Source organism: Centruroides sculpturatus, unplaced genomic scaffold, assembly GCF_000671375.1.
Source record: "Centruroides sculpturatus isolate CEXI.00-Female unplaced genomic scaffold, Cexi_2.0 scaffold1255, whole genome shotgun sequence".
NCBI classification, from domain to species: domain Eukaryota; kingdom Metazoa; phylum Arthropoda; class Arachnida; order Scorpiones; family Buthidae; genus Centruroides; species Centruroides sculpturatus.
This window is the reverse complement of record NW_019385385.1, coordinates 194,628-221,306: the sequence shown is the minus strand read 5'-3', so window position 1 is coordinate 221,306 and position 26,679 is coordinate 194,628. Positions and strand designations below refer to the sequence as shown.

General features: G+C 25.7%; 1 protein-coding gene across 1 annotated transcript in view; it reads right to left on the bottom strand.

The window, feature by feature from the left end:
* Window positions 1-26,679, bottom strand: part of LOC111638395 (PAN2-PAN3 deadenylation complex catalytic subunit PAN2-like) — a 77,256-nt gene that overhangs the window by 5,263 nt on the left and 45,314 nt on the right. Inside the window, exons 16-33 of the mRNA XM_023384099.1 lie at window positions 25,791-25,843; window positions 22,118-22,269; window positions 20,661-20,767; window positions 20,495-20,593; window positions 20,266-20,402; window positions 20,077-20,182; window positions 19,810-20,007; window positions 19,629-19,719; window positions 19,387-19,544; window positions 19,226-19,311; window positions 19,106-19,163; window positions 18,647-18,826; window positions 16,714-16,807; window positions 9,213-9,370; window positions 9,052-9,137; window positions 8,932-8,989; window positions 8,473-8,652; window positions 5,970-6,063 (exon numbers count right to left, since the gene is read on the bottom strand). Coding sequence (XP_023239867.1) covers window positions 5,970-6,063; window positions 8,473-8,652; window positions 8,932-8,989; window positions 9,052-9,137; window positions 9,213-9,370; window positions 16,714-16,807; window positions 18,647-18,826; window positions 19,106-19,163; window positions 19,226-19,311; window positions 19,387-19,544; window positions 19,629-19,719; window positions 19,810-20,007; window positions 20,077-20,182; window positions 20,266-20,402; window positions 20,495-20,593; window positions 20,661-20,767; window positions 22,118-22,269; window positions 25,791-25,843 — 2,095 coding nt within the window. The remainder of the gene's footprint in view (window positions 1-5,969; window positions 6,064-8,472; window positions 8,653-8,931; window positions 8,990-9,051; window positions 9,138-9,212; window positions 9,371-16,713; window positions 16,808-18,646; window positions 18,827-19,105; window positions 19,164-19,225; window positions 19,312-19,386; window positions 19,545-19,628; window positions 19,720-19,809; window positions 20,008-20,076; window positions 20,183-20,265; window positions 20,403-20,494; window positions 20,594-20,660; window positions 20,768-22,117; window positions 22,270-25,790; window positions 25,844-26,679) is intronic.

Below are 26,679 nucleotides of genomic sequence, written 5' to 3'. Positions count from 1 at the left end.
TACGTTAGAACGAATAGCAATATCCACAGGTGTTAGTCACTTATTTCTTGATATCATTCACGTTGTATCTTCATAGCAAACAAAAGTATGGCTTGAATAAAATAATAATAAAAACAGAGACTAAAACCTACAAGCCACCCATCACATGGTCATATTCGTGATTAGAATGCCTATATTTTGTTTTTGTAATCATCGATCGGGTGCTCGTTGAATCGAATATTTTGTCTGGTAAACTTGTTTGGTAAATTCATTATATCGAATTCTCGTGTATCGAGTACTCGTAAATCGGGATGACGTTGTATTTCAGTTATTTTGTAATCTTATTCATGATATATGGTAATTAAATATTCACAAATATATCAATAAAATAATATAGCTTTATTATAAACATTTCTCAATAAATAAAGAAAAAGAGAAGAATTTTTATTTTTAATAATTAATTTTTTGGTTCCAAAATAAATTTCCTAATCCATTCTAAAAATAAAACACATCTAAAATATTTTTAAACTCCAGGACATTTATAAATGAATGGAAACTGAAAATACAAAGACGAAAAATAAATGTTAAATTCTGTTTACGGGTTTCGAACATTAAGAAAATCAATATAATTTATCTTTATGACTTTAATTTAATATGAATTACGAATTTTGACACCAACAACTCATTCATTTTTAAGACTGTTTTCAAGGTTTGTTCATATGTTAACGGGCCGCAGACATCTTGAAATTAGCCAGATATCGTTCAGATACGTCAAAAATATGTTTATCAATTAAAATGGAGCCATCGATTTTTTACTGGAAGACAACAATTTTCTCTCTGTTTACTGTTTATTGTCTTTCATAGGCATTATTTTATCCACTTATTACACGACTGTTTACTAAAAACCCTAATATATATTATATACATTTCTATAATTTGTAAATTTTTTTATCAGGCTAATTCCAACACCGTTTTCAATGAGAATTTCACTTACTTTTATGTAAGTGAAATTCTACTTTTATGAATTTCACTTACTTTTATGTAAGTGAAATTCATAAAACGTACTATAAATTTCTATATTTTAACATTTTATTTTACCACATCAAACAATGGAGCAATTCGAAATCAAAATAATAGACAAATGATAATTTTTATATTCTCTCAGCGCTTCAATTTTAAGATGAAAATCTTATAAAAATTTATAAAAGATATCCGTTGTATGTTTTTAATCATCAGATATAAAAAAACTATAAGCGATGTTTCTGTAGATAAATTTATATTTAAAAGATTGTAAAACTTATAAACAAAAATGCGAAAACAATTCAGTGTTATCATCTATCCAACCCGAAATAACAACATTTTTCCAAGACTTTTGATTAAAGTAGATTTTATTCTTCAAAGTAGTAAATTGGATGAGGAACAAGTAAAACAGAGTTCTTAATATACAGACTGGTGAATATATATATATATATAAATGTCAAAGATTCAAAATGAAAACAATAATTTTCCAAATTACGATGTTAAAAGTGTGTAAAAATTTTACTTTCAATTTGTATTTAATTTATTTAAAAGCTCTTAATCAACAGGGGATCTCACAGATGATATCAGAGATCGGTGAGAGATGAGACATTTCCTAATGAGCAAAACTAGGATTGTTCCTCTTTTTCTGCTCCCTCAGACTCAAAATATTATCACAACGTAAGTTTACGTTTTATTGATTGATTTACATTTATTATCGACTTCATCTGTAACAATTTTGTTCGAAACGTACGTAATTTGACAGCGGATATATAACTTAAGATACAAGTGAGGCCAGAGACAATTTTGATAGCTTTCAGACAGAATTATGGTTTATTCGTTAACTTCATATTACAATCCAATTTATCCTACTGAGTTTCACTTCGATTTTTTATGGCAAACAACAGCTGGTGTAACGAACGATTAGACGTTGCTATAGAAACCTGAGATGGAGTGGGATGCGTTTAGAAGATATCCTTAAGTTTAAATGGAACGAACAATATTTTATTTATTTAAGCCTTTTTTATGTTTTCCGCAAAATTGTTAAAATCGTTTTTACGCTCCACGTAAACAAACATAAAACAGTCTTCAATGGCTAATATTTCCGTGAATTTATAGCAGCTAAATGTTGTTATCCAAAAATATTTTAAAATACTTTGTTCCAATATTTGAAAAGCCACATTTCAGTTTTGTTATTTTTTAAAAGTTTTATAAATTTTTAAATATGAAATGAAATATTAATTTATATAATAAATACGGAAAATGATGGGAGAGATGAAGTAAGCAAGTAGATTAGGTGTGATGATTGGAAACGTAGAAAATGTAACTGGTTGAATAATCAGAAAAATGCTCTCATATTTAACCAAGCTTTAACTAAATCTTGCTTTATAAATAAAGCTTGGTCACTTCAGATCAATCATGATATCAAATTTCTTATACATGTCTTTAAAGAATGTATAATGATGCACATTTAATATTTTTATTAGGATAAATTGTGATTTATATTGATTCCTGTTGGTTTATGATTTGCAATTTATCCAGAAAAAATTTATTTATGATTTACTTTTATAAATAAATATCTAAAAATACCACTAGTAATTCTTCTTTTCCTAGGATTTAGGGAATTGAAATGTATTTTCAAAAATTTCTTCAATACCCATGTCAACAGTCCCATTTCTCTATGCATAACAGCATCAATATTTTATAATCTGTCTTATAATATTATGATTATATAAAATATTTCTTTCCAAATAATAAAGAAGCTAAAGATTGATGTCTATAATGATTAAGCTACTTAAAACAATATTTATCAAATAGAACAAACAGATTCAGAAAAATAAGTAAATTTCACAAATGTACAATACTGTAGATGGAGATGGATAGGGGAGATGGATAGGGGCAAGATCGGCATGTTAAGCTTTACTTAAATTTTGTGTAATAAATACTGCTGTAAACTGAAAAAAAAGCTTTGCATATTGTCTATTGGAATGTTTTCTTACTATAGAACTGGTTAAAATCAGTTTGGAAATAAAAATAATTAAAATAATTACAACTTTACAAGAAGAGAGAAATTGACGAAGTTGCCCCGGGTATAGGGGCAAGATCGGCAACTTCTCTCTTTTTGTAAAGTTGTAATTATTTTAATTATTTTTATTAAAGTTGCCCCTGGTATAGGGGCAACAGTAATGGGGCAAGATAGGCACGTATATAAAATTATGTTATTAACAATGTATAAGTTGGAATTCACTATTAAAACAAAGAAATACAAATCCAACACCCATTTAATATTATTACAACGAAATGCAAGTTCAAAGACATATATACATGAATAACAAATGCAAACATGTTTTCATTTATCATCTGTTTGATTTTTATCCTTTGCTTCTAATGTGGCTTTATGTTGCCGATCTTACCCCGCTAGTCATGATTTCGAAACATTAAGTACAACCCTGAGAACAGAATGCCAAGCCACGATCTGGCCACGTGAATAAGTTGAAGTTACATCCTTCTAACAGGAAAAGTAACTTTCGTTATCATGGAATTATAACAAAACCTGCCAATTCAATATAAATGGAAAAAAAATATTATATGGAATTGAACGAAAATGAAAATTTGCTTGATAATTCAACTACGCTTGTTGGAGAACAATAAAAACACTACACTCAACAAGCCACCAATAAAACTCAACTGCCTAACCTATAACCAAAGTCTCCTTTTAATTTGTTTTTAAAAAAAAGCGCTTGACAAACTTGCCCCGCATGCCAAAGTTGCCCCGGTCTCCCCTATATGTCATTAGTAAATTAATATTCTTTCTACATTATTTTTAAGTATTGTTTTGTCATCTTTTGTTCCAAATTTAATTTGTTTTTATTCTTTATATTGTTACTATGGTACTTTTATAAGAATATTTAAAACTGAACTAATTAACTTAAAATTACATAAACTTATTCTACTTTTTATGAACTAAAATTGTCTGATGATAAATTAAATTACTCTTTTTAATATTAAATATTTTTTTAAAACAATTATTGTTTAATAATTCTTTTTAAAAATATTGAACAAAGAGAGCATTATAAATTTTGAATTGTTAAACAATTCAAAATTTATAATGCTTTCTTTGTTTAATATTTTATTTATTCTGGTGCTATAATTCCATATTGTCATATCATAACTATGATTCATAAATATTGATTTTCTTTCTTTTTTTTTAATATAGTGTGACAGTTACATAAAGGATGAAAAATAGCTAAATTATGTAAGAAAGATTTAGATATGATTTTTAAAAGAATTTTATGAAATTTACATCAATATTTCAAAACCACATTATAAGATTTAAAAATAATTTTTTTAATTGAATACTTAAAAATTTATCATCAAAGATTACATTACAGTTTCTCAAAAATAATAGAATTTGTAAAGAAGATAAATAAAAATATGATAATACAGTGTAAAAATCAGAAATATATTTAAACAAATTTATAAAATAAATTTTAAATTTTGCAAAGATTTAGTTTATTAATAGCATATAATAACTGAACATGGTATATTATTAAATTTAAATGTATTTTTGCTTAAAAAAAAAAATGAAGATTAAATAGAGCTTTCTAAACAAGTTCTTTATATGTTGACTTTAATTTGATAATTTTTAACACAAATATAAAATATTTAGATCTAGATATATGGTTTAGTCTTTTGTTATTTAAAAAGTATCTTCAGAATAAATATATATATATTAAGTGAAATTTTTAACTGATTAAATATCTAAATTTATTAAATGATTCACAAAGACAAAGAAATCTTTTGAAAAGTTTCAAGACTACAGTTACATCAAACACTTATTTTAAGCTATTTAGCCATTTTTTGTCTATGAATTTTTATGTAAATTTAATCTTTCAGAATTGTTTTTATACATTAACTGTAATTTGTATTGAAACAATTCAAAATACACTAGCTTCAAATGTAATTTGGCTTCAACTGACAAATTATATTTTAAAAGTGACAATAATCTAAAATAAAAAATTCAATGCCATTACTATTTTTAATATGATCATGACTATGGAATGCAGAAACAGAAAATGCCAGAATGGCTAATCTTTGATACATTTTAATGATTTTTTTTATCTTTATGAATTGTTTAATGAATTTACAACTTTTGAAATTTGTTTCTCATGTTTTAAATTTATTAAATAAAGGTAAATAATTTCATCCATTAAAAGTTAAATTATAAATAACTAAAATTACTATGACATTCAGTTTTAATAATAAACAATTTTGTATGTAGCTTAATACAAATTAAGTGAAATTCTATATCAAATTTAAAAATAGAATCATTGTGAAATATTATATCATTTCTGGTATGTCAAATATTAAAAAAAAGTAAAAATTTTATAATATTAAGATATTAAATTTATATTTTACAGGAGAAATCAATTCAAAAAATTTTTAATTTAGTTTCTCTATTTACAAAACAATTATATTTGAGAAAAATATTTTTTCTATCAAAAAAAGTAATTTTTATATTTTAGATAAAACAGTTGCTATTAAAAAATCAACAAAGATAAAAATCTCTATTTATCAATAAATAGAAAATCCATATATAGATTATTATTTATGTTTATAACAGTAAAAAATACTGTTCAATTAAAAATATTTCTAATAATAGTTGATTTCCTAGAAAATTTTATTTACAAAATTATGTTTCAATCTAAAAAATTTTCAATGAATAAACAGAAATATTTCTAATGTCAGTAATGTTTAATGTGATATCTGATAAATATTTATTAAACTGGTGTTATTCATCCATTAATTCAACTTCCATTAAGATGAAATTTTTAAAGAAGAAAGTTGAACATTGATATTTGAGCAATTAATTAATGAAATGTTTTTTCTCTTTTATATTTAATTCAATTAATTAATTCAATACTAATGCATGTATTACAATATTAATATAGACTACAAGAGATCAAACTTACCTAAAAAATGCCAAGCTAAGAATCTCAATGATACCATTCGTTTATTTGGCAAATGAAATAATAAAACTGTGTCGACTATCTGATGAGAAGGAACCTATAAATAATTATATTTTATAGCTTTCCAAAAGAAATTACTACTCCTTGACATAATTTTGCAATCACGTGGAATATACAAAGCACAACAGCTATAAACAACAAAATTGAAAAAAAATATGCTAGGAATAAAATTTATTTTTAAGATAAATTAAGTACAAACATTAAAAGTAAATTATTTCTATAAGAATGAAGCTTTTTTGTACAAGAAATAAAAATTTAACATGAAGTTTTTATCCTCACCTTAAAGACAAAATTTTATAGCTGTCACTCTGAGGGTATAATTTCCAATCATTTATAAGAATATTTAAAACTGAACTAATTAACTTAAAATTACATAAACTTATTCTACTTTTTATGAACTAAAATTGTCTGATGATAAATTAAATTACTCTTTTTAATATTAAATATTTTTTTAAAACAATTATTGTTTAATAATTCTTTTTAAAAATATTGAACAAAGAGAGCATTATAAATTTTGAATTGTTAAACAATTCAAAATTTATAATGCTTTCTTTGTTTAATATTTTATTTATTCTGGTGCTATAATTCCATATTGTCATATCATAACTATGATTCATAAATATTGATTTTCTTTCTTTTTTTTTAATATAGTGTGACAGTTACATAAAGGATGAAAAATAGCTAAATTATGTAAGAAAGATTTAGATATGATTTTTAAAAGAATTTTATGAANAATAAAATTTATTTTTAAGATAAATTAAGTACAAACATTAAAAGTAAATTATTTCTATAAGAATGAAGCTTTTTTGTACAAGAAATAAAAATTTAACATGAAGTTTTTATCCTCACCTTAAAGACAAAATTTTATAGCTGTCACTCTGAGGGTATAATTTCCAATCATGTTCAATAAATAATAATGTACTTAAAATTTAATAGGAAAGATAAAAATCTCTATTTATCAATAAATAGAAAATCCATATATAAATTATTATTTATGTTTATAACAGTAAAAAATACTATTCAATTAAAAATATTTCTAATAATAGTTGATTTCCTAGAAAATTTTATTTTCTAAGAAATTTTGTTACATATAACAGCCATTATATGTTTTGGCATTGATTGTATCAGGCTTTGACAATAATCTTTATCAATTTCTTGCCAACTCACTCTAATTGAAGTACTCTTTCCTCCTTATTTGGTGCCTTTGAAGTGAGGAGTTTTTTAAATAAATTTTCACCAAAGTTTTTGATAGGATTTATATCCAGACTGTTAGCAGGTCACTTTAAATACCTGATTTGTTTTTCTGTATCAAATCCTTTACTGCTCTTGCTCAGTGAAAATAGCATTGCTTCAAATCACCAGTCGTTGAAATCACCAAAGTGATTATCTGATGGTATGAAAGAGTGCTGAATTATTTCTATATAAACCTGAGCATTAATCCTGGCTTTTGTTACACATAGGTTACCACTACCTTCCTAGGACATGCAACTCCAAACTATCAAACTTGTAGGAAATTTAACAGACTTCAGTAGACATTCATTAAATTTTTCTGATGCATGTCTCCATACAAATTTGTCTCCACAGTCACCAGTTCCTGTACAAATTCTTGATTTGTCCTCCTCTACTATTCAGTCTTTATGTTCTTTAGCCTACACAACATGGTTTCTCAGTTGTACAGCCATTAGTAGTTCTTAGTTTTACCTTTGCAAAACTTAAACTTCATTTCTTAAAGTTGATGCTGTACTGTTCTGTCAAAAAATTGAATGTACCTCTTCATCCACTCATTATTCATTTGTTTTGCAGTATTTTTACAATTTCTTAGGCAAATATTTTATAGATTTTTTATCATCTCTCTTAGTTGTCTTTCTATGACCAATGTACACAAAATAACATCTGTGGTATTGTGTTTTTTCAAAGATTAGATATTTTGCTCTAAGAACAACTGAAAATTTAGCAACTTCTCACTTCAATTTTCCCTCTTGTAACATTATAATAATTTATTTTTTCATATCATTACATAGTTTCTTTTTATGGCCCATGACTTGAAAGATTTGAAACATAAATTAAGAAAGTTTACCAGAAATACTTTATTTTCATTCACCTAGTTACTTTAATATGCAAATTTGAATCAGGATTTCCTCTTAGAGGAAGATATACTGCTTGATTGGAAAATTATATACAATGACACAACTGTAAAATTTTGTCTTCAAGGTGAGGATAAAAATTTCCTGTTAAATTTTTATTTCTTGTACAAAAAAGCTTCATTCTTATGGAAATAATTTGTTTAATATTTGTACCTAATTTATCTAAAAATAAATTTTATTTCTAGTATATTTCTTTTCACAATTTTGTTGTTTATGACTGCTGTGCTATGTCATATTCCAGGTGATAGAAAATTATGTCAAAGGATTTTATTTAATATTTGTCATTAAGAAGAATGACTTACCACTAAATTAATTACACGAAAATCAGTTTTCAATCCATGACCAACAAACTTTACTCCTATATCCACAAGAAATCTCAATTTCTGATAAGTAGCTTTTAAAGTAGTTAGATGTTTAGAAGAGAGTGTTACATCTAAATCTCCAGGCTGAATCCCAGAGAACTTAGTCAAATAATCAACAACCTATTTAGAAAGTGAAAACAAAACATTTAAGAATTGAAAGAAAAATCATTATGGATAATTGTATGATCCACTAATAAAATAAATTGGATAAGAAACAAAACTTCAAATATTTAAAGGATCATATTATATTTCTTTATTTCTAAATTTAAAAAAATATTATTATTGTTCTCACTTTCTGATGTATAATTGAAGTTTTATTCTTTTACATTTTTAATCAGTTTAATTGAGGCCTTCTATTATTAGTTTAAAATACATAAAATAATATAATTTTTAACTGACCTGTTCTTGAGTTGAAATATAATCATCAATAAATGGAACACCTTGTAACGAACCATCCCTAAAATAGAATCATATGCAATAAATGAATTTATTGAAGCATTTTTTAAGTATTTATCTTACCCACGAACACATGAAATTCTAGCTACGGATAACTGTGATGGTCTTATAGTAGATCTTGTTCCGTCACTACGAATTTCTGCTTCTTCCTAGCATATAATATAAATTATTTTTATGTTAATTATTTAATTTCAGAATAAAACATAAAAATTTAAAATTTAAACCTGATTAAGAGTAACAAATTCAGCATCCATAGCAACTATTTGGCCAGCCTTTGGCATTTCATCAGGTTTCAAAGGAGTGAACATTATGTGAGACTGTCCACCCCTTGCAGCTAATGATACATCTTCTCGAAACACTTGCTCTGAGATTGGATTCCTAACTGATTAAATTATTAAAACATATTATACTATTAGAATTGCTTNGAAAATTAAAAAAAAAATTTAAAAATATCTAAATTAAATATTATTTACTTATAATTATTAAATTTAATACAAAATGGCAACATAACTGCCTACCAATTCTAGGCAAATTAATTAATATTTAATTATGGCCTTTACATAGCCCAAGAATTTGGCATATAATTTGGCCTGTTTATCAGACATTGTGATTTTTTTTGTTTTCTGCAAATCGAATTCGCATTCCAGATTGGTTCATTCCGCGCTAGATGATGATGATTTAGGGTCCTTAACAATGTATATTGTATAATTTTCTTTGAATAAACGTTATACTGTACATAAAATATTTGAGTATTTTTTTCGGCATGGAACGCATTATCGTATTTTACATTAATTTATATGGGAAAAACTGTTTTGCTTAACGAGTGTTTCGCATTACGAGTAAGATTTTGCAACGAATTATGCTCGTTAAGCTAGGTTCCACTATATCTTGCTATAAAAATTCAATGAAATTATAACAATTTTTTTCGCTTTATTCTTATAGCTTAAATATTAATATAAGCACTATGTCTTATTTTATAAATCTATCTTTATATCCTCTATGTTAATTCTAATGCTACGACAATTTATTGTAGCATCGGAATTTATATAAAGGATTGATTACTTTCATTACAATCCGTGCTGATTAAATGCTATTGTATTTGATAAAATTTAAGTAATTTTACCTATAATTAAATAAGTAGATGTATAATTACTCACTTTTGAAATGTTATCATTCTTCTCTATATACGATTAAACTATTAATTTAATTTTAAAAAACGCTGACAACTTGAATTATTCATTAATTTGAACAGTTAATAAAACCAGTTTCAAAACAGATACATATAATTTAGTTTTTTCATGGTATGGACAAATTTTTAAGGTAAATGTATACAAAATTACAGCGTAGTCCGCAGTAAATAGAGACAAGTTTTTCCATTATTTCTTATGATAGAAGTTTGAACCTCGATCCAACATAAGCTATTCACCCCTATCCATGATCTTCAAATAACATTAATGTGCTGAAAAACATCTATTTATCAATCAACCAATGATTGTAAATAAAATAAAATGAATAAAAGTTTGATTAGGTTATTCACCGATAAAAGCAGCTCATACGTAATTAGAAAAGCCTACACAACAAACAAACTCAAGTTACCAGGCATTTCTTCATTTAATGGTAAGAAAACAACTTAGTTAAGACGACAAGCAAGCAGAAAACAAAATTGAGTAAAGTAAGTTTGTTTTTTTAATCAATAAAACTAATCGCCGTTGTAAAGACATGCTATATAGAAATAAAGTTCAATAAACTACACAACTACGTTAGAACGAATAGCAATATCCACAGGTGTTAGTCACTTATTTCTTGATATCATTCACGTTGTATCTTCATAGCAAACAAAAGTATGGCTTGAATAAAATAATAATAAAAACAGAGACTAAAACCTACAAGCCACCCATCACATGGTCATATTCGTGATTAGAATGCCTATATTTTGTTTTTGTAATCATCGATCGGGTGCTCGTTGAATCGAATATTTTGTCTGGTAAACTTGTTTGGTAAATTCATTATATCGAATTCTCGTGTATCGAGTACTCGTAAATCGGGATGACGTTGTATTTCAGTTATTTTGTAATCTTATTCATGATATATGGTAATTAAATATTCACAAATATATCAATAAAATAATATAGCTTTATTATAAACATTTCTCAATAAATAAAGAAAAAGAGAAGAATTTTTATTTTTAATAATTAATTTTTTGGTTCCAAAATAAATTTCCTAATCCATTCTAAAAATAAAACACATCTAAAATATTTTTAAACTCCAGGACATTTATAAATGAATGGAAACTGAAAATACAAAGACGAAAAATAAATGTTAAATTCTGTTTACGGGTTTCGAACATTAAGAAAATCAATATAATTTATCTTTATGACTTTAATTTAATATGAATTACGAATTTTGACACCAACAACTCATTCATTTTTAAGACTGTTTTCAAGGTTTGTTCATATGTTAACGGGCCGCAGACATCTTGAAATTAGCCAGATATCGTTCAGATACGTCAAAAATATGTTTATCAATTAAAATGGAGCCATCGATTTTTTACTGGAAGACAACAATTTTCTCTCTGTTTACTGTTTATTGTCTTTCATAGGCATTATTTTATCCACTTATTACACGACTGTTTACTAAAAACCCTAATATATATTATATACATTTCTATAATTTGTAAATTTTTTTATCAGGCTAATTCCAACACCGTTTTCAATGAGAATTTCACTTACTTTTATGTAAGTGAAATTCTACTTTTATGAATTTCACTTACTTTTATGTAAGTGAAATTCATAAAACGTACTATAAATTTCTATATTTTAACATTTTATTTTACCACATCAAACAATGGAGCAATTCGAAATCAAAATAATAGACAAATGATAATTTTTATATTCTCTCAGCGCTTCAATTTTAAGATGAAAATCTTATAAAAATTTATAAAAGATATCCGTTGTATGTTTTTAATCATCAGATATAAAAAAACTATAAGCGATGTTTCTGTAGATAAATTTATATTTAAAAGATTGTAAAACTTATAAACAAAAATGCGAAAACAATTCAGTGTTATCATCTATCCAACCCGAAATAACAACATTTTTCCAAGACTTTTGATTAAAGTAGATTTTATTCTTCAAAGTAGTAAATTGGATGAGGAACAAGTAAAACAGAGTTCTTAATATACAGACTGGTGAATATATATATATATATAAATGTCAAAGATTCAAAATGAAAACAATAATTTTCCAAATTACGATGTTAAAAGTGTGTAAAAATTTTACTTTCAATTTGTATTTAATTTATTTAAAAGCTCTTAATCAACAGGGGATCTCACAGATGATATCAGAGATCGGTGAGAGATGAGACATTTCCTAATGAGCAAAACTAGGATTGTTCCTCTTTTTCTGCTCCCTCAGACTCAAAATATTATCACAACGTAAGTTTACGTTTTATTGATTGATTTACATTTATTATCGACTTCATCTGTAACAATTTTGTTCGAAACGTACGTAATTTGACAGCGGATATATAACTTAAGATACAAGTGAGGCCAGAGACAATTTTGATAGCTTTCAGACAGAATTATGGTTTATTCGTTAACTTCATATTACAATCCAATTTATCCTACTGAGTTTCACTTCGATTTTTTATGGCAAACAACAGCTGGTGTAACGAACGATTAGACGTTGCTATAGAAACCTGAGATGGAGTGGGATGCGTTTAGAAGATATCCTTAAGTTTAAATGGAACGAACAATATTTTATTTATTTAAGCCTTTTTTATGTTTTCCGCAAAATTGTTAAAATCGTTTTTACGCTCCACGTAAACAAACATAAAACAGTCTTCAATGGCTAATATTTCCGTGAATTTATAGCAGCTAAATGTTGTTATCCAAAAATATTTTAAAATACTTTGTTCCAATATTTGAAAAGCCACATTTCAGTTTTGTTATTTTTTAAAAGTTTTATAAATTTTTAAATATGAAATGAAATATTAATTTATATAATAAATACGGAAAATGATGGGAGAGATGAAGTAAGCAAGTAGATTAGGTGTGATGATTGGAAACGTAGAAAATGTAACTGGTTGAATAATCAGAAAAATGCTCTCATATTTAACCAAGCTTTAACTAAATCTTGCTTTATAAATAAAGCTTGGTCACTTCAGATCAATCATGATATCAAATTTCTTATACATGTCTTTAAAGAATGTATAATGATGCACATTTAATATTTTTATTAGGATAAATTGTGATTTATATTGATTCCTGTTGGTTTATGATTTGCAATTTATCCAGAAAAAATTTATTTATGATTTACTTTTATAAATAAATATCTAAAAATACCACTAGTAATTCTTCTTTTCCTAGGATTTAGGGAATTGAAATGTATTTTCAAAAATTTCTTCAATACCCATGTCAACAGTCCCATTTCTCTATGCATAACAGCATCAATATTTTATAATCTGTCTTATAATATTATGATTATATAAAATATTTCTTTCCAAATAATAAAGAAGCTAAAGATTGATGTCTATAATGATTAAGCTACTTAAAACAATATTTATCAAATAGAACAAACAGATTCAGAAAAATAAGTAAATTTCACAAATGTACAATACTGTAGATGGAGATGGATAGGGGAGATGGATAGGGGCAAGATCGGCATGTTAAGCTTTACTTAAATTTTGTGTAATAAATACTGCTGTAAACTGAAAAAAAAGCTTTGCATATTGTCTATTGGAATGTTTTCTTACTATAGAACTGGTTAAAATCAGTTTGGAAATAAAAATAATTAAAATAATTACAACTTTACAAGAAGAGAGAAATTGACGAAGTTGCCCCGGGTATAGGGGCAAGATCGGCAACTTCTCTCTTTTTGTAAAGTTGTAATTATTTTAATTATTTTTATTAAAGTTGCCCCTGGTATAGGGGCAACAGTAATGGGGCAAGATAGGCACGTATATAAAATTATGTTATTAACAATGTATAAGTTGGAATTCACTATTAAAACAAAGAAATACAAATCCAACACCCATTTAATATTATTACAACGAAATGCAAGTTCAAAGACATATATACATGAATAACAAATGCAAACATGTTTTCATTTATCATCTGTTTGATTTTTATCCTTTGCTTCTAATGTGGCTTTATGTTGCCGATCTTACCCCGCTAGTCATGATTTCGAAACATTAAGTACAACCCTGAGAACAGAATGCCAAGCCACGATCTGGCCACGTGAATAAGTTGAAGTTACATCCTTCTAACAGGAAAAGTAACTTTCGTTATCATGGAATTATAACAAAACCTGCCAATTCAATATAAATGGAAAAAAAATATTATATGGAATTGAACGAAAATGAAAATTTGCTTGATAATTCAACTACGCTTGTTGGAGAACAATAAAAACACTACACTCAACAAGCCACCAATAAAACTCAACTGCCTAACCTATAACCAAAGTCTCCTTTTAATTTGTTTTTAAAAAAAAGCGCTTGACAAACTTGCCCCGCATGCCAAAGTTGCCCCGGTCTCCCCTATATGTCATTAGTAAATTAATATTCTTTCTACATTATTTTTAAGTATTGTTTTGTCATCTTTTGTTCCAAATTTAATTTGTTTTTATTCTTTATATTGTTACTATGGTACTTTTATAAGAATATTTAAAACTGAACTAATTAACTTAAAATTACATAAACTTATTCTACTTTTTATGAACTAAAATTGTCTGATGATAAATTAAATTACTCTTTTTAATATTAAATATTTTTTTAAAACAATTATTGTTTAATAATTCTTTTTAAAAATATTGAACAAAGAGAGCATTATAAATTTTGAATTGTTAAACAATTCAAAATTTATAATGCTTTCTTTGTTTAATATTTTATTTATTCTGGTGCTATAATTCCATATTGTCATATCATAACTATGATTCATAAATATTGATTTTCTTTCTTTTTTTTTAATATAGTGTGACAGTTACATAAAGGATGAAAAATAGCTAAATTATGTAAGAAAGATTTAGATATGATTTTTAAAAGAATTTTATGAAATTTACATCAATATTTCAAAACCACATTATAAGATTTAAAAATAATTTTTTTAATTGAATACTTAAAAATTTATCATCAAAGATTACATTACAGTTTCTCAAAAATAATAGAATTTGTAAAGAAGATAAATAAAAATATGATAATACAGTGTAAAAATCAGAAATATATTTAAACAAATTTATAAAATAAATTTTAAATTTTGCAAAGATTTAGTTTATTAATAGCATATAATAACTGAACATGGTATATTATTAAATTTAAATGTATTTTTGCTTAAAAAAAAAAATGAAGATTAAATAGAGCTTTCTAAACAAGTTCTTTATATGTTGACTTTAATTTGATAATTTTTAACACAAATATAAAATATTTAGATCTAGATATATGGTTTAGTCTTTTGTTATTTAAAAAGTATCTTCAGAATAAATATATATATATTAAGTGAAATTTTTAACTGATTAAATATCTAAATTTATTAAATGATTCACAAAGACAAAGAAATCTTTTGAAAAGTTTCAAGACTACAGTTACATCAAACACTTATTTTAAGCTATTTAGCCATTTTTTGTCTATGAATTTTTATGTAAATTTAATCTTTCAGAATTGTTTTTATACATTAACTGTAATTTGTATTGAAACAATTCAAAATACACTAGCTTCAAATGTAATTTGGCTTCAACTGACAAATTATATTTTAAAAGTGACAATAATCTAAAATAAAAAATTCAATGCCATTACTATTTTTAATATGATCATGACTATGGAATGCAGAAACAGAAAATGCCAGAATGGCTAATCTTTGATACATTTTAATGATTTTTTTTATCTTTATGAATTGTTTAATGAATTTACAACTTTTGAAATTTGTTTCTCATGTTTTAAATTTATTAAATAAAGGTAAATAATTTCATCCATTAAAAGTTAAATTATAAATAACTAAAATTACTATGACATTCAGTTTTAATAATAAACAATTTTGTATGTAGCTTAATACAAATTAAGTGAAATTCTATATCAAATTTAAAAATAGAATCATTGTGAAATATTATATCATTTCTGGTATGTCAAATATTAAAAAAAAGTAAAAATTTTATAATATTAAGATATTAAATTTATATTTTACAGGAGAAATCAATTCAAAAAATTTTTAATTTAGTTTCTCTATTTACAAAACAATTATATTTGAGAAAAATATTTTTTCTATCAAAAAAAGTAATTTTTATATTTTAGATAAAACAGTTGCTATTAAAAAATCAACAAAGATAAAAATCTCTATTTATCAATAAATAGAAAATCCATATATAGATTATTATTTATGTTTATAACAGTAAAAAATACTGTTCAATTAAAAATATTTCTAATAATAGTTGATTTCCTAGAAAATTTTATTTACAAAATTATGTTTCAATCTAAAAAATTTTCAATGAATAAACAGAAATATTTCTAATGTCAGTAATGTTTAATGTGATATCTGATAAATATTTATTAAACTGGTGTTATTCATCCATTAATTCAACTTCCATTAAGATGAAATTTTTAAAGAAGAAAGTTGAACATTGATATTTGAGCAATTAATTAATGAAATGTTTTTTCTCTTTTATATTTAATTCAATTAATTAATTCAATACTAATGCATGTATTACAATATTAATATAGACTACAAGAGATCAAACTTACCTAAAAAATGCCAAGCTAAGAATCTCAATGATACCATTCGTTTATTTGGCAAATGAAATAATAAAACTGTGTCGACTATCTGATGAGAAGGAACCTATAAATAATTATATTTTATAGCTTTCCAAAAGAAATTACTACTCCTTGACATAATTTTGCAATCACGTGGAATATACAAAGCACAACAGCTATAAACAACAAAATTGAAAAAAAATATGCTAGGAATAAAATTTATTTTTAAGATAAATTAAGTACAAACATTAAAAGTAAATTATTTCTATAAGAATGAAGCTTTTTTGTACAAGAAATAAAAATTTAACATGAAGTTTTTATCCTCACCTTAAAGACAAAATTTTATAGCTGTCACTCTGAGGGTATAATTTCCAATCATGTTCAATAAATAATAATGTACTTAAAATTTAATAGGAAAGATAAAAATCTCTATTTATCAATAAATAGAAAATCCATATATAAATTATTATTTATGTTTATAACAGTAAAAAATACTATTCAATTAAAAATATTTCTAATAATAGTTGATTTCCTAGAAAATTTTATTTTCTAAGAAATTTTGTTACATATAACAGCCATTATATGTTTTGGCATTGATTGTATCAGGCTTTGACAATAATCTTTATCAATTTCTTGCCAACTCACTCTAATTGAAGTACTCTTTCCTCCTTATTTGGTGCCTTTGAAGTGAGGAGTTTTTTAAATAAATTTTCACCAAAGTTTTTGATAGGATTTATATCCAGACTGTTAGCAGGTCACTTTAAATACCTGATTTGTTTTTCTGTATCAAATCCTTTACTGCTCTTGCTCAGTGAAAATAGCATTGCTTCAAATCACCAGTCGTTGAAATCACCAAAGTGATTATCTGATGGTATGAAAGAGTGCTGAATTATTTCTATATAAACCTGAGCATTAATCCTGGCTTTTGTTACACATAGGTTACCACTACCTTCCTAGGACATGCAACTCCAAACTATCAAACTTGTAGGAAATTTAACAGACTTCAGTAGACATTCATTAAATTTTTCTGATGCATGTCTCCATACAAATTTGTCTCCACAGTCACCAGTTCCTGTACAAATTCTTGATTTGTCCTCCTCTACTATTCAGTCTTTATGTTCTTTAGCCTACACAACATGGTTTCTCAGTTGTACAGCCATTAGTAGTTCTTAGTTTTACCTTTGCAAAACTTAAACTTCATTTCTTAAAGTTGATGCTGTACTGTTCTGTCAAAAAATTGAATGTACCTCTTCATCCACTCATTATTCATTTGTTTTGCAGTATTTTTACAATTTCTTAGGCAAATATTTTATAGATTTTTTATCATCTCTCTTAGTTGTCTTTCTATGACCAATGTACACAAAATAACATCTGTGGTATTGTGTTTTTTCAAAGATTAGATATTTTGCTCTAAGAACAACTGAAAATTTAGCAACTTCTCACTTCAATTTTCCCTCTTGTAACATTATAATAATTTATTTTTTCATATCATTACATAGTTTCTTTTTATGGCCCATGACTTGAAAGATTTGAAACATAAATTAAGAAAGTTTACCAGAAATACTTTATTTTCATTCACCTAGTTACTTTAATATGCAAATTTGAATCAGGATTTCCTCTTAGAGGAAGATATACTGCTTGATTGGAAAATTATATACAATGACACAACTGTAAAATTTTGTCTTCAAGGTGAGGATAAAAATTTCCTGTTAAATTTTTATTTCTTGTACAAAAAAGCTTCATTCTTATGGAAATAATTTGTTTAATATTTGTACCTAATTTATCTAAAAATAAATTTTATTTCTAGTATATTTCTTTTCACAATTTTGTTGTTTATGACTGCTGTGCTATGTCATATTCCAGGTGATAGAAAATTATGTCAAAGGATTTTATTTAATATTTGTCATTAAGAAGAATGACTTACCACTAAATTAATTACACGAAAATCAGTTTTCAATCCATGACCAACAAACTTTACTCCTATATCCACAAGAAATCTCAATTTCTGATAAGTAGCTTTTAAAGTAGTTAGATGTTTAGAAGAGAGTGTTACATCTAAATCTCCAGGCTGAATCCCAGAGAACTTAGTCAAATAATCAACAACCTATTTAGAAAGTGAAAACAAAACATTTAAGAATTGAAAGAAAAATCATTATGGATAATTGTATGATCCACTAATAAAATAAATTGGATAAGAAACAAAACTTCAAATATTTAAAGGATCATATTATATTTCTTTATTTCTAAATTTAAAAAAATATTATTATTGTTCTCACTTTCTGATGTATAATTGAAGTTTTATTCTTTTACATTTTTAATCAGTTTAATTGAGGCCTTCTATTATTAGTTTAAAATACATAAAATAATATAATTTTTAACTGACCTGTTCTTGAGTTGAAATATAATCATCAATAAATGGAACACCTTGTAACGAACCATCCCTAAAATAGAATCATATGCAATAAATGAATTTATTGAAGCATTTTTTAAGTATTTATCTTACCCACGAACACATGAAATTCTAGCTACGGATAACTGTGATGGTCTTATAGTAGATCTTGTTCCGTCACTACGAATTTCTGCTTCTTCCTAGCATATAATATAAATTATTTTTATGTTAATTATTTAATTTCAGAATAAAACATAAAAATTTAAAATTTAAACCTGATTAAGAGTAACAAATTCAGCATCCATAGCAACTATTTGGCCAGCCTTTGGCATTTCATCAGGTTTCAAAGGAGTGAACATTATGTGAGACTGTCCACCCCTTGCAGCTAATGATACATCTTCTCGAAACACTTGCTCTGAGATTGGATTCCTAACTGATTAAATTATTAAAACATATTATACTATTAGAATTGCTTATACTATTGAATAAATTTCATTGACTATAAAAACATTAATACCTTCACACGAATGTTTTTTACTAACATTGCAACAACTATAATAAAGAACACAAGGTAACTTCCATTCTAAATTTATAAATAGTGCTTCTTGCTAAAAAAGTATGCAAATAAAAACAAAATTAATTAGCATAAAAAATAATTATTATAACTTAAAATTATTATTTTATGAAAACAAATATACCTCTGTAATTGGTGTAATACTGAAATCATTGAACAAATACCATTGTTGAATTCCTTTCTGATCATTATTTACCTTAATACAACTGATTATGTTATCCCGATATTCTTTTGGATCATTAATCACATTTACAACTGCAATTAATTCATAATCATCGTCAAGTAAACAATTTGTTTTATTCTCTGAATCTTCACTTTGATCCTATAAACAAATGAAATTAAATTATACATATTTTTTTACAGCAATAGAAGTGAAATAAATTTTTCTAACCATTAAATCTGAAATGTTCTCTACAATAATATCATCATTTTCTTCATCAAGTTTAATTCTCAAAGATGAAGGTAGCCAAGATGTAACAGGTTGCTGTTGTGTAGAACTAAATAAAATTTCAAAATATTAACTTAATTTTTGTGAGAATCAAAATATTATCTCTGAAATCAACTAGTAATGATAATTTACCTAGTATTTTGTTCTTTATCATGGAGAAATTTGCAGTCAGCTCTATTACAGCTGTTTCCATATCGGCAAGGCTTACGTGTGAAAGGAATATCTGGTAATGTTTTTAATGTGTTACTTCCTTCCATATTATTCAATAACTATTCATTTAATAATGAAAAATAATAAATATTATATATTAAAAAATCAGATTTTTATATAATTCAATAAAAATATAAAAATATTATCTTACATCCATTTGTGTTTTCCAAAAATTTAAATCTTGTTGATTATCAAGTCCACAACTAATAACCAAAATATCTGGAAGAGTTTTTAGCTTCTTTCTTTGTTGCTATAAAATTTAGTATTATTACACTTACAAGATATTATTTTATAAAAAAATTTATTTTATACCATACCATCACTTGATATTTTTCACATTTTTCACACCAAGCAGGCATATTTTGTTCTACTAGGAGGCTCTTTTTCAAAATTTGATGGAAATTAAATTGTATAGGAGATTTACCTACAATTGATAGTTTTACTAAGTATCAAATAAAATTACATTTTTGTTTTATTTTTGTTCAGTATCAAAACTACTAATCTTCACCAATAATCAAATTTTATCAAGAAAGAATAAATCAAAGTGTCTTTCACATAAATATCAGATACAGATTTTAAGTATATGTACCAATTAACTAGATTCCATCAACCCATGTTCATGAAAATGTGTTATATTTTTATAAAATATACTAATATACTACTACACTACTAATATACTACTACCATATTTCAAGTTCTGCACTCATTTCCTAGTCATGACATTTCATTAAAAATACTTAAAATATATCATTTGTTTTTAACTGAATTAAAATAATCTATTTGGAAATTTTTAAGTTAATAACAGTAATTATTATTTTCAACATAAAATATTTTTTATGAAGAATTTAAATTGTCTTAAATACATTTTAAGACAAATGAAAATTATTGTGTGTACTATAATTTTCATTTGTCTAGAGTTCTTGCATGTAACACATCGTGTCAATGTGATATCAGTGCTTGCTGCTCATTGTTTCATTTAAACTAAATACTTTGCAATCATGGCTCTAAAATGTAAGGGTAATGATGATGGTAGCTCTGATAAAGACAAAAAAAGCCATAAAGTGCCTACTTTAATAAAAAAATTAAAATTTTAAATTTAGTAACAAAAGTGAAAAGTCTGTTCCCAAGATTTTTAAAGTTGTTTTTTTTATGATTTACAGTATTATGCTATTTATTATTAAATAGCATAATACTAGCTTCATTCACTTTTTTCATTGTCTTTCTGCTAGAACAGTCATCCTCACTTTCCAGGATAGAAGTGAACTGCAGGATTGTGTCATCATTTTCATTAATGTTCAAAACACTAGCTGCTCCCACATCATATTTTTCAGCAATACATTTCCAAGGTTCTCTTTTTTCAATGCATTTATGATCTCAATTTTTTTCTGCAATGGTAAGAACAACATGTTTTCATTTCTGTGAGTTAGCAGACATTTTCAGTCACATTCACAACAAACATAAGAGAATTGCAGTCATGTAAAATAAAAAATTGCAATGTGATGTCAGTAAGAGAGAGAAAAAAGAGCAAGTGGTAGTTCAGATAATTGGACATTAATCGGTGTTTGGATAATTAGAGTTCTACTGTGCAGATAATACTTAATAATTAATGAGAATTCTCTATTTTACACAAATTTCCATATACATAAAAGATCTTGGAATATATTTGTTGCATATTACAAGGCCCTACTGTATATCAAAATTAAATTAAAGAAACTTATCAATTTCTTCTAATTATCATAGTACCATTTATTATTTTAAAATTTGTATATTTTACCTGCAGGCATACAATCGGGATACACCAAAGAACAAAGCAAAGTTGTGGATTCTTGCACTGTTTCTTCTCCACATCTACAATGATTACGACTTATCAGCTGAGCTCCAAATAACTGGCTTAGGAAAGATTGGACATTGCCATCCATTACAGTTCTGAAAAAATTTATAATAAAATTAAGCTTTTATCAATTGATTTTTATTTCAGTATATAATTTAGTGCCACCATTTGTTCACTTCTAAAACTGTCACTAAATTGAGTGTGATGCTAAATCAAACAATATAAATTATGTATAGTAATGGTGTCTATGAATTTAAAAGTTTAAATTTCACATGATGCAATGAAAAGAATATCATGTGTAATGCAAAATCTTGCATTCAGTGATTCAGACATACTGAAGGAATCTTTAATTTAACATTTATGGAAAAAAATCTATTCACAAGTATTTGGTGACAATTTAGGAATGATGCTATATATACAGAGTTTAAAAGGAAGTCTGTACATACCCTATAACTTCTAAATCATCTGTCATAAGACCACAGAAATAATTAGCACCTATATGAAAGTGACCATGCATAGTCCATTGAATGTAATTTTAGCACCACTAATGGCAAAATATGGAGCTAAAGAAAACTAACAGAGATACATAAAAAAGTTCCATTACAAAATGAAAGAGCATTGTTCAATTTAGTACAGAATGATATTTGGTTGAGCAGAAATACTTAAAGAAAGAACATAAAACACTAAGAAAGTAATAAACATTTATGCACAAAATGATACATATGTGACACAAAGTTTGTGCAATGCAGGTACAACTAACTTTCCAAATACTGTAGTCTACTCTACACAGTATTCAAAATGTGCACTGTCAGAGACAATACACTTCTGGATTTGGGAAAGCTTCATTTTGAACAATATGCAAATTGACATTTTTTATATCAGATTTCAGATATCTGGCATTTAAAGTTGGCTGGAATTAAAAATTTCATTTAGCATTTTGACATTTCTTGCATGACAAAAAATTACATATCATTCCTTTAAGAAAAATATTTTTCAGTTTGTTAGATTTGGTGAAATTTGTGCCACCAAGTATCTGAGGAAGATAACTGTCACAAGAAAGTGCTTACTGTCTGTGCCACAACAATGTGCTAACTGATAATGACAGGAAATCAACTGAGAACAACTTCACTTTGGCTGTTTTTAAAAATCAATTATTATTCCCTTAGTTGTTTTCAAAGAGATGTAAAGCTTATGATAGCTGTCATAAGTACCAAAGCAAACAGGAAAAACATTTGCATGGATCCAAAAGGCTGCTAATGGATCTGATGCTGCTTACTATAAACTGTACCTCTGCAACATTGTATCAGAGGTTAGTAGCTTCACAACTCCTGAAAAATCAGAGTAACATAAGCAGAAAATTTCATCACAACGTCAGAAGGAACTTAATGTAAGAATGACTAACAGGAAAGATAATGACAGAGTTAAGGAAGTAGAGTTGCAAATTGCTATGAGCACGACTTATCATTGTGCAATACTTATAATTGACCACTAAATGAAATCATAGTAGAACATGAGCATTGAAGTACATTTAAGTACATTAAGTTACATACAACTAGATGTGCATACTTGATCAAAAACATCATTTCACCTACTCTGAAAGCTGCTCTCATTAATAATTTCAAAAACAATAAATAAACCATCATTGTAAATGAATATATTGCCATTTTGATGCAAAAAAACTTGTGTATGTTAGTTCAATTTTTAACTCACAAAAGAAAGGAAACTTTAACTAGGTTTCTAGGTTTAATTCCACTGCAAGAGGCTATAGGAAAAACATATTCAACTTGTTTTAAAATGAAAAATGTGGTCATAAAAGTCCAGCATTCTTTCATTTTGAGTTTTTGTTCTAGAATAGTAATATTTAAATATACACAGAAGCTTTGTGAACAAGCCAATCATCATGTTGAAACAATATGCATGGCAATGCATTTAAAAGAATGTCATCCAACCAATCATTTACTGCACAATTGCAATTGTAACTGCTTTTCTGCTGCTGTTAAAGGCTAGGCACTGGGAATCAAGTTTTCCATGGATGCATTCTTAATGTTTTCTTCTCTTTCCTGTAAGCATTTCTGCTAAACCAAGTATCATTTTGTACTAAATAAACACATTCTTTCATTTGATAATTGGATTTTTTTTGCTTATCTCTGTTAGTTTCTGAGTTAGTTCCTAATTTTGCCACTAGGATTGTTAAAATTGTGTTCAATGAACTGTGCATGGTCACTTTCCTATAGGTGCCAATTACATCCATGGTACTACAATAGGTGATTTAAAAGTTATAGAAATGTATAAACATTCCTCTGAACCCTGTATAGGAAGTCGATATATTAGGGGTTGACTGTATGGTGACTTTATAAAGCCTCAAAAATTTTGAAAAATAAAATAATTAAATATTACTTTATTCTATTCTAGTTTACATTCTATGTAATATTTTAATATAAAAAATATTAATTTTAAAATTAAAACAATATGAAAACTTTCAATAATATAGTATTTTAGAAAATTCAAAAAATAAAGAAAATTCTATTTTTCTATTGTTTATATATATTTGTTTTTCTGTAAAAGAAAAAAAGTAAAATAAAAATTACAGATAATTACAAATTTTAATATTCTATGAAAAAATCTACCAGTTTATAAATTATCTAACAAATTTGCTTTGATTTTGTTGTTATAATGAATTTAAAAAAAAATTACATTATAATCTGTAATAATATCTTTAAAAAATACAAATATAATTACAATTAAATTACAAGAGATTGAATTTTGATAAAAACATGAAATGCTTTCATTTATATATAAGAAATAAAATTACATCATTACACAAATCATAACAAAATGTTCAGAACAATGGTTTTCAGCATATTAGTAATTTCAAATTTTTAAAAAAAAAAAGAAAATTTAATATAACTTAACATTTGGAACATTTAATAAAACACTACAGTTATTACTACTGTATACTATTATTTTTCTAAAATGATAAATTATATTTCGAAAGCATCAAACAATTTTGAAAATTATTGTTTAATATATTTTGTATAATTGAAGGTGACTGAATAGAAAAGTGAAAATAATACTGACAAAATATGTTGACTACTGAATTAAAGAAGCTATTTTATTATTAGAAATTTAAACTATAACCTAAATTACACGTAAATCAAAACCAAACAGCTAGAATCTGTATGCTTAACTATAGTTTAAAAATTTTTTACCTAGTCTAAAGATATAACTTTCAGTTATTTGATTTTGTATACCACAATGCTAAGTTAAAAATTTGAAGTCTATTGTTTTTTATATAAATTTTCCTAAAAATTTGCAAATTAAATTATTATTAATTTTTGCTAAAATTTTACTTTTATATTTTATGAGTTTAGATGTAATTTTTGAAATAATATAATTTTATTTCATAATAAGTAAAACAGGTAGATTAATTAAAACCTAAACAAATTCTACTATAACAAATGTTAAAGAATAAAGTTACAAACATAATTATAAATAAAATCAAATCAGACATATAAGATTTAATATATTTCTAGTTACAGATGGACATTAAACTTTTTAAACAGAATTAAATGTAAAAGACAGAGATTAATATATTTTAGACATAATCAAATCTTACTCTGATTTTTCTTCATTTTGATTATTTTCATTTCCAACCATTTCCAGCGTCTCCTTAAACAATCAAAATTAAATTATTGCTTCATCATTATTATGAATTAAAATTAAACTTTTTAATTACAGGTAACCCCCATATAACACGGCACTTTTATAACACGGTTCGCAAATTGGGAACATCCCCTGTATAACACGGTGCTTTTATAGCACGGGTTCACTCTAACATAGTTCAGGAATTGGGTAAAACCCTCGTACAACATGAAATTTAATAAAGGGTGCATTCTTTTATACCTCCGCGCGAACATTCTAATTGTTTTTGTGTCTACTTTGAATGCTCTTTCAACAAATAATCCATTTAATGGTTAAATTTTACAATTGGGACCCTACTTTTGCCTCTAAAAGCTCATTTTAGAATTATAGATTCCTCCACACGATACTATCGATAGTGCGGGCGCCACCATCTTTCTTTCACCGTCGTTCCTAAATGCCTACAAACAGCAGCGAACTCCCGTTGCAGAGTGACTGCTATTAACGAATGCACCCACAAACTGTTACCAGTTGATGATGCTCGTGCTGAGATCATCATATAAAATGAATAATACTCTGGTAAAATATTTACTTAAATAATAAATCAGTATTTTAACTATGAAAAAAATGAATAAATCCGATTTAAATAAGGATTTAACAACATGTTTTTTAATTTTTGGAACCTAACCCCCCTTTTCGCACTAGTTCTTTGTTTCGTATAATACGGATGCGCATAACACGGCAATTTTTTGGAACGTAACTCCCGTATTATACGGGGGTTACCTGTATTAATTCCTGACAGAAAACAAATTCTTATTTAGAAATATGTTTTTAAAAATTACTACTGAAAATCATTCTATAAAAAT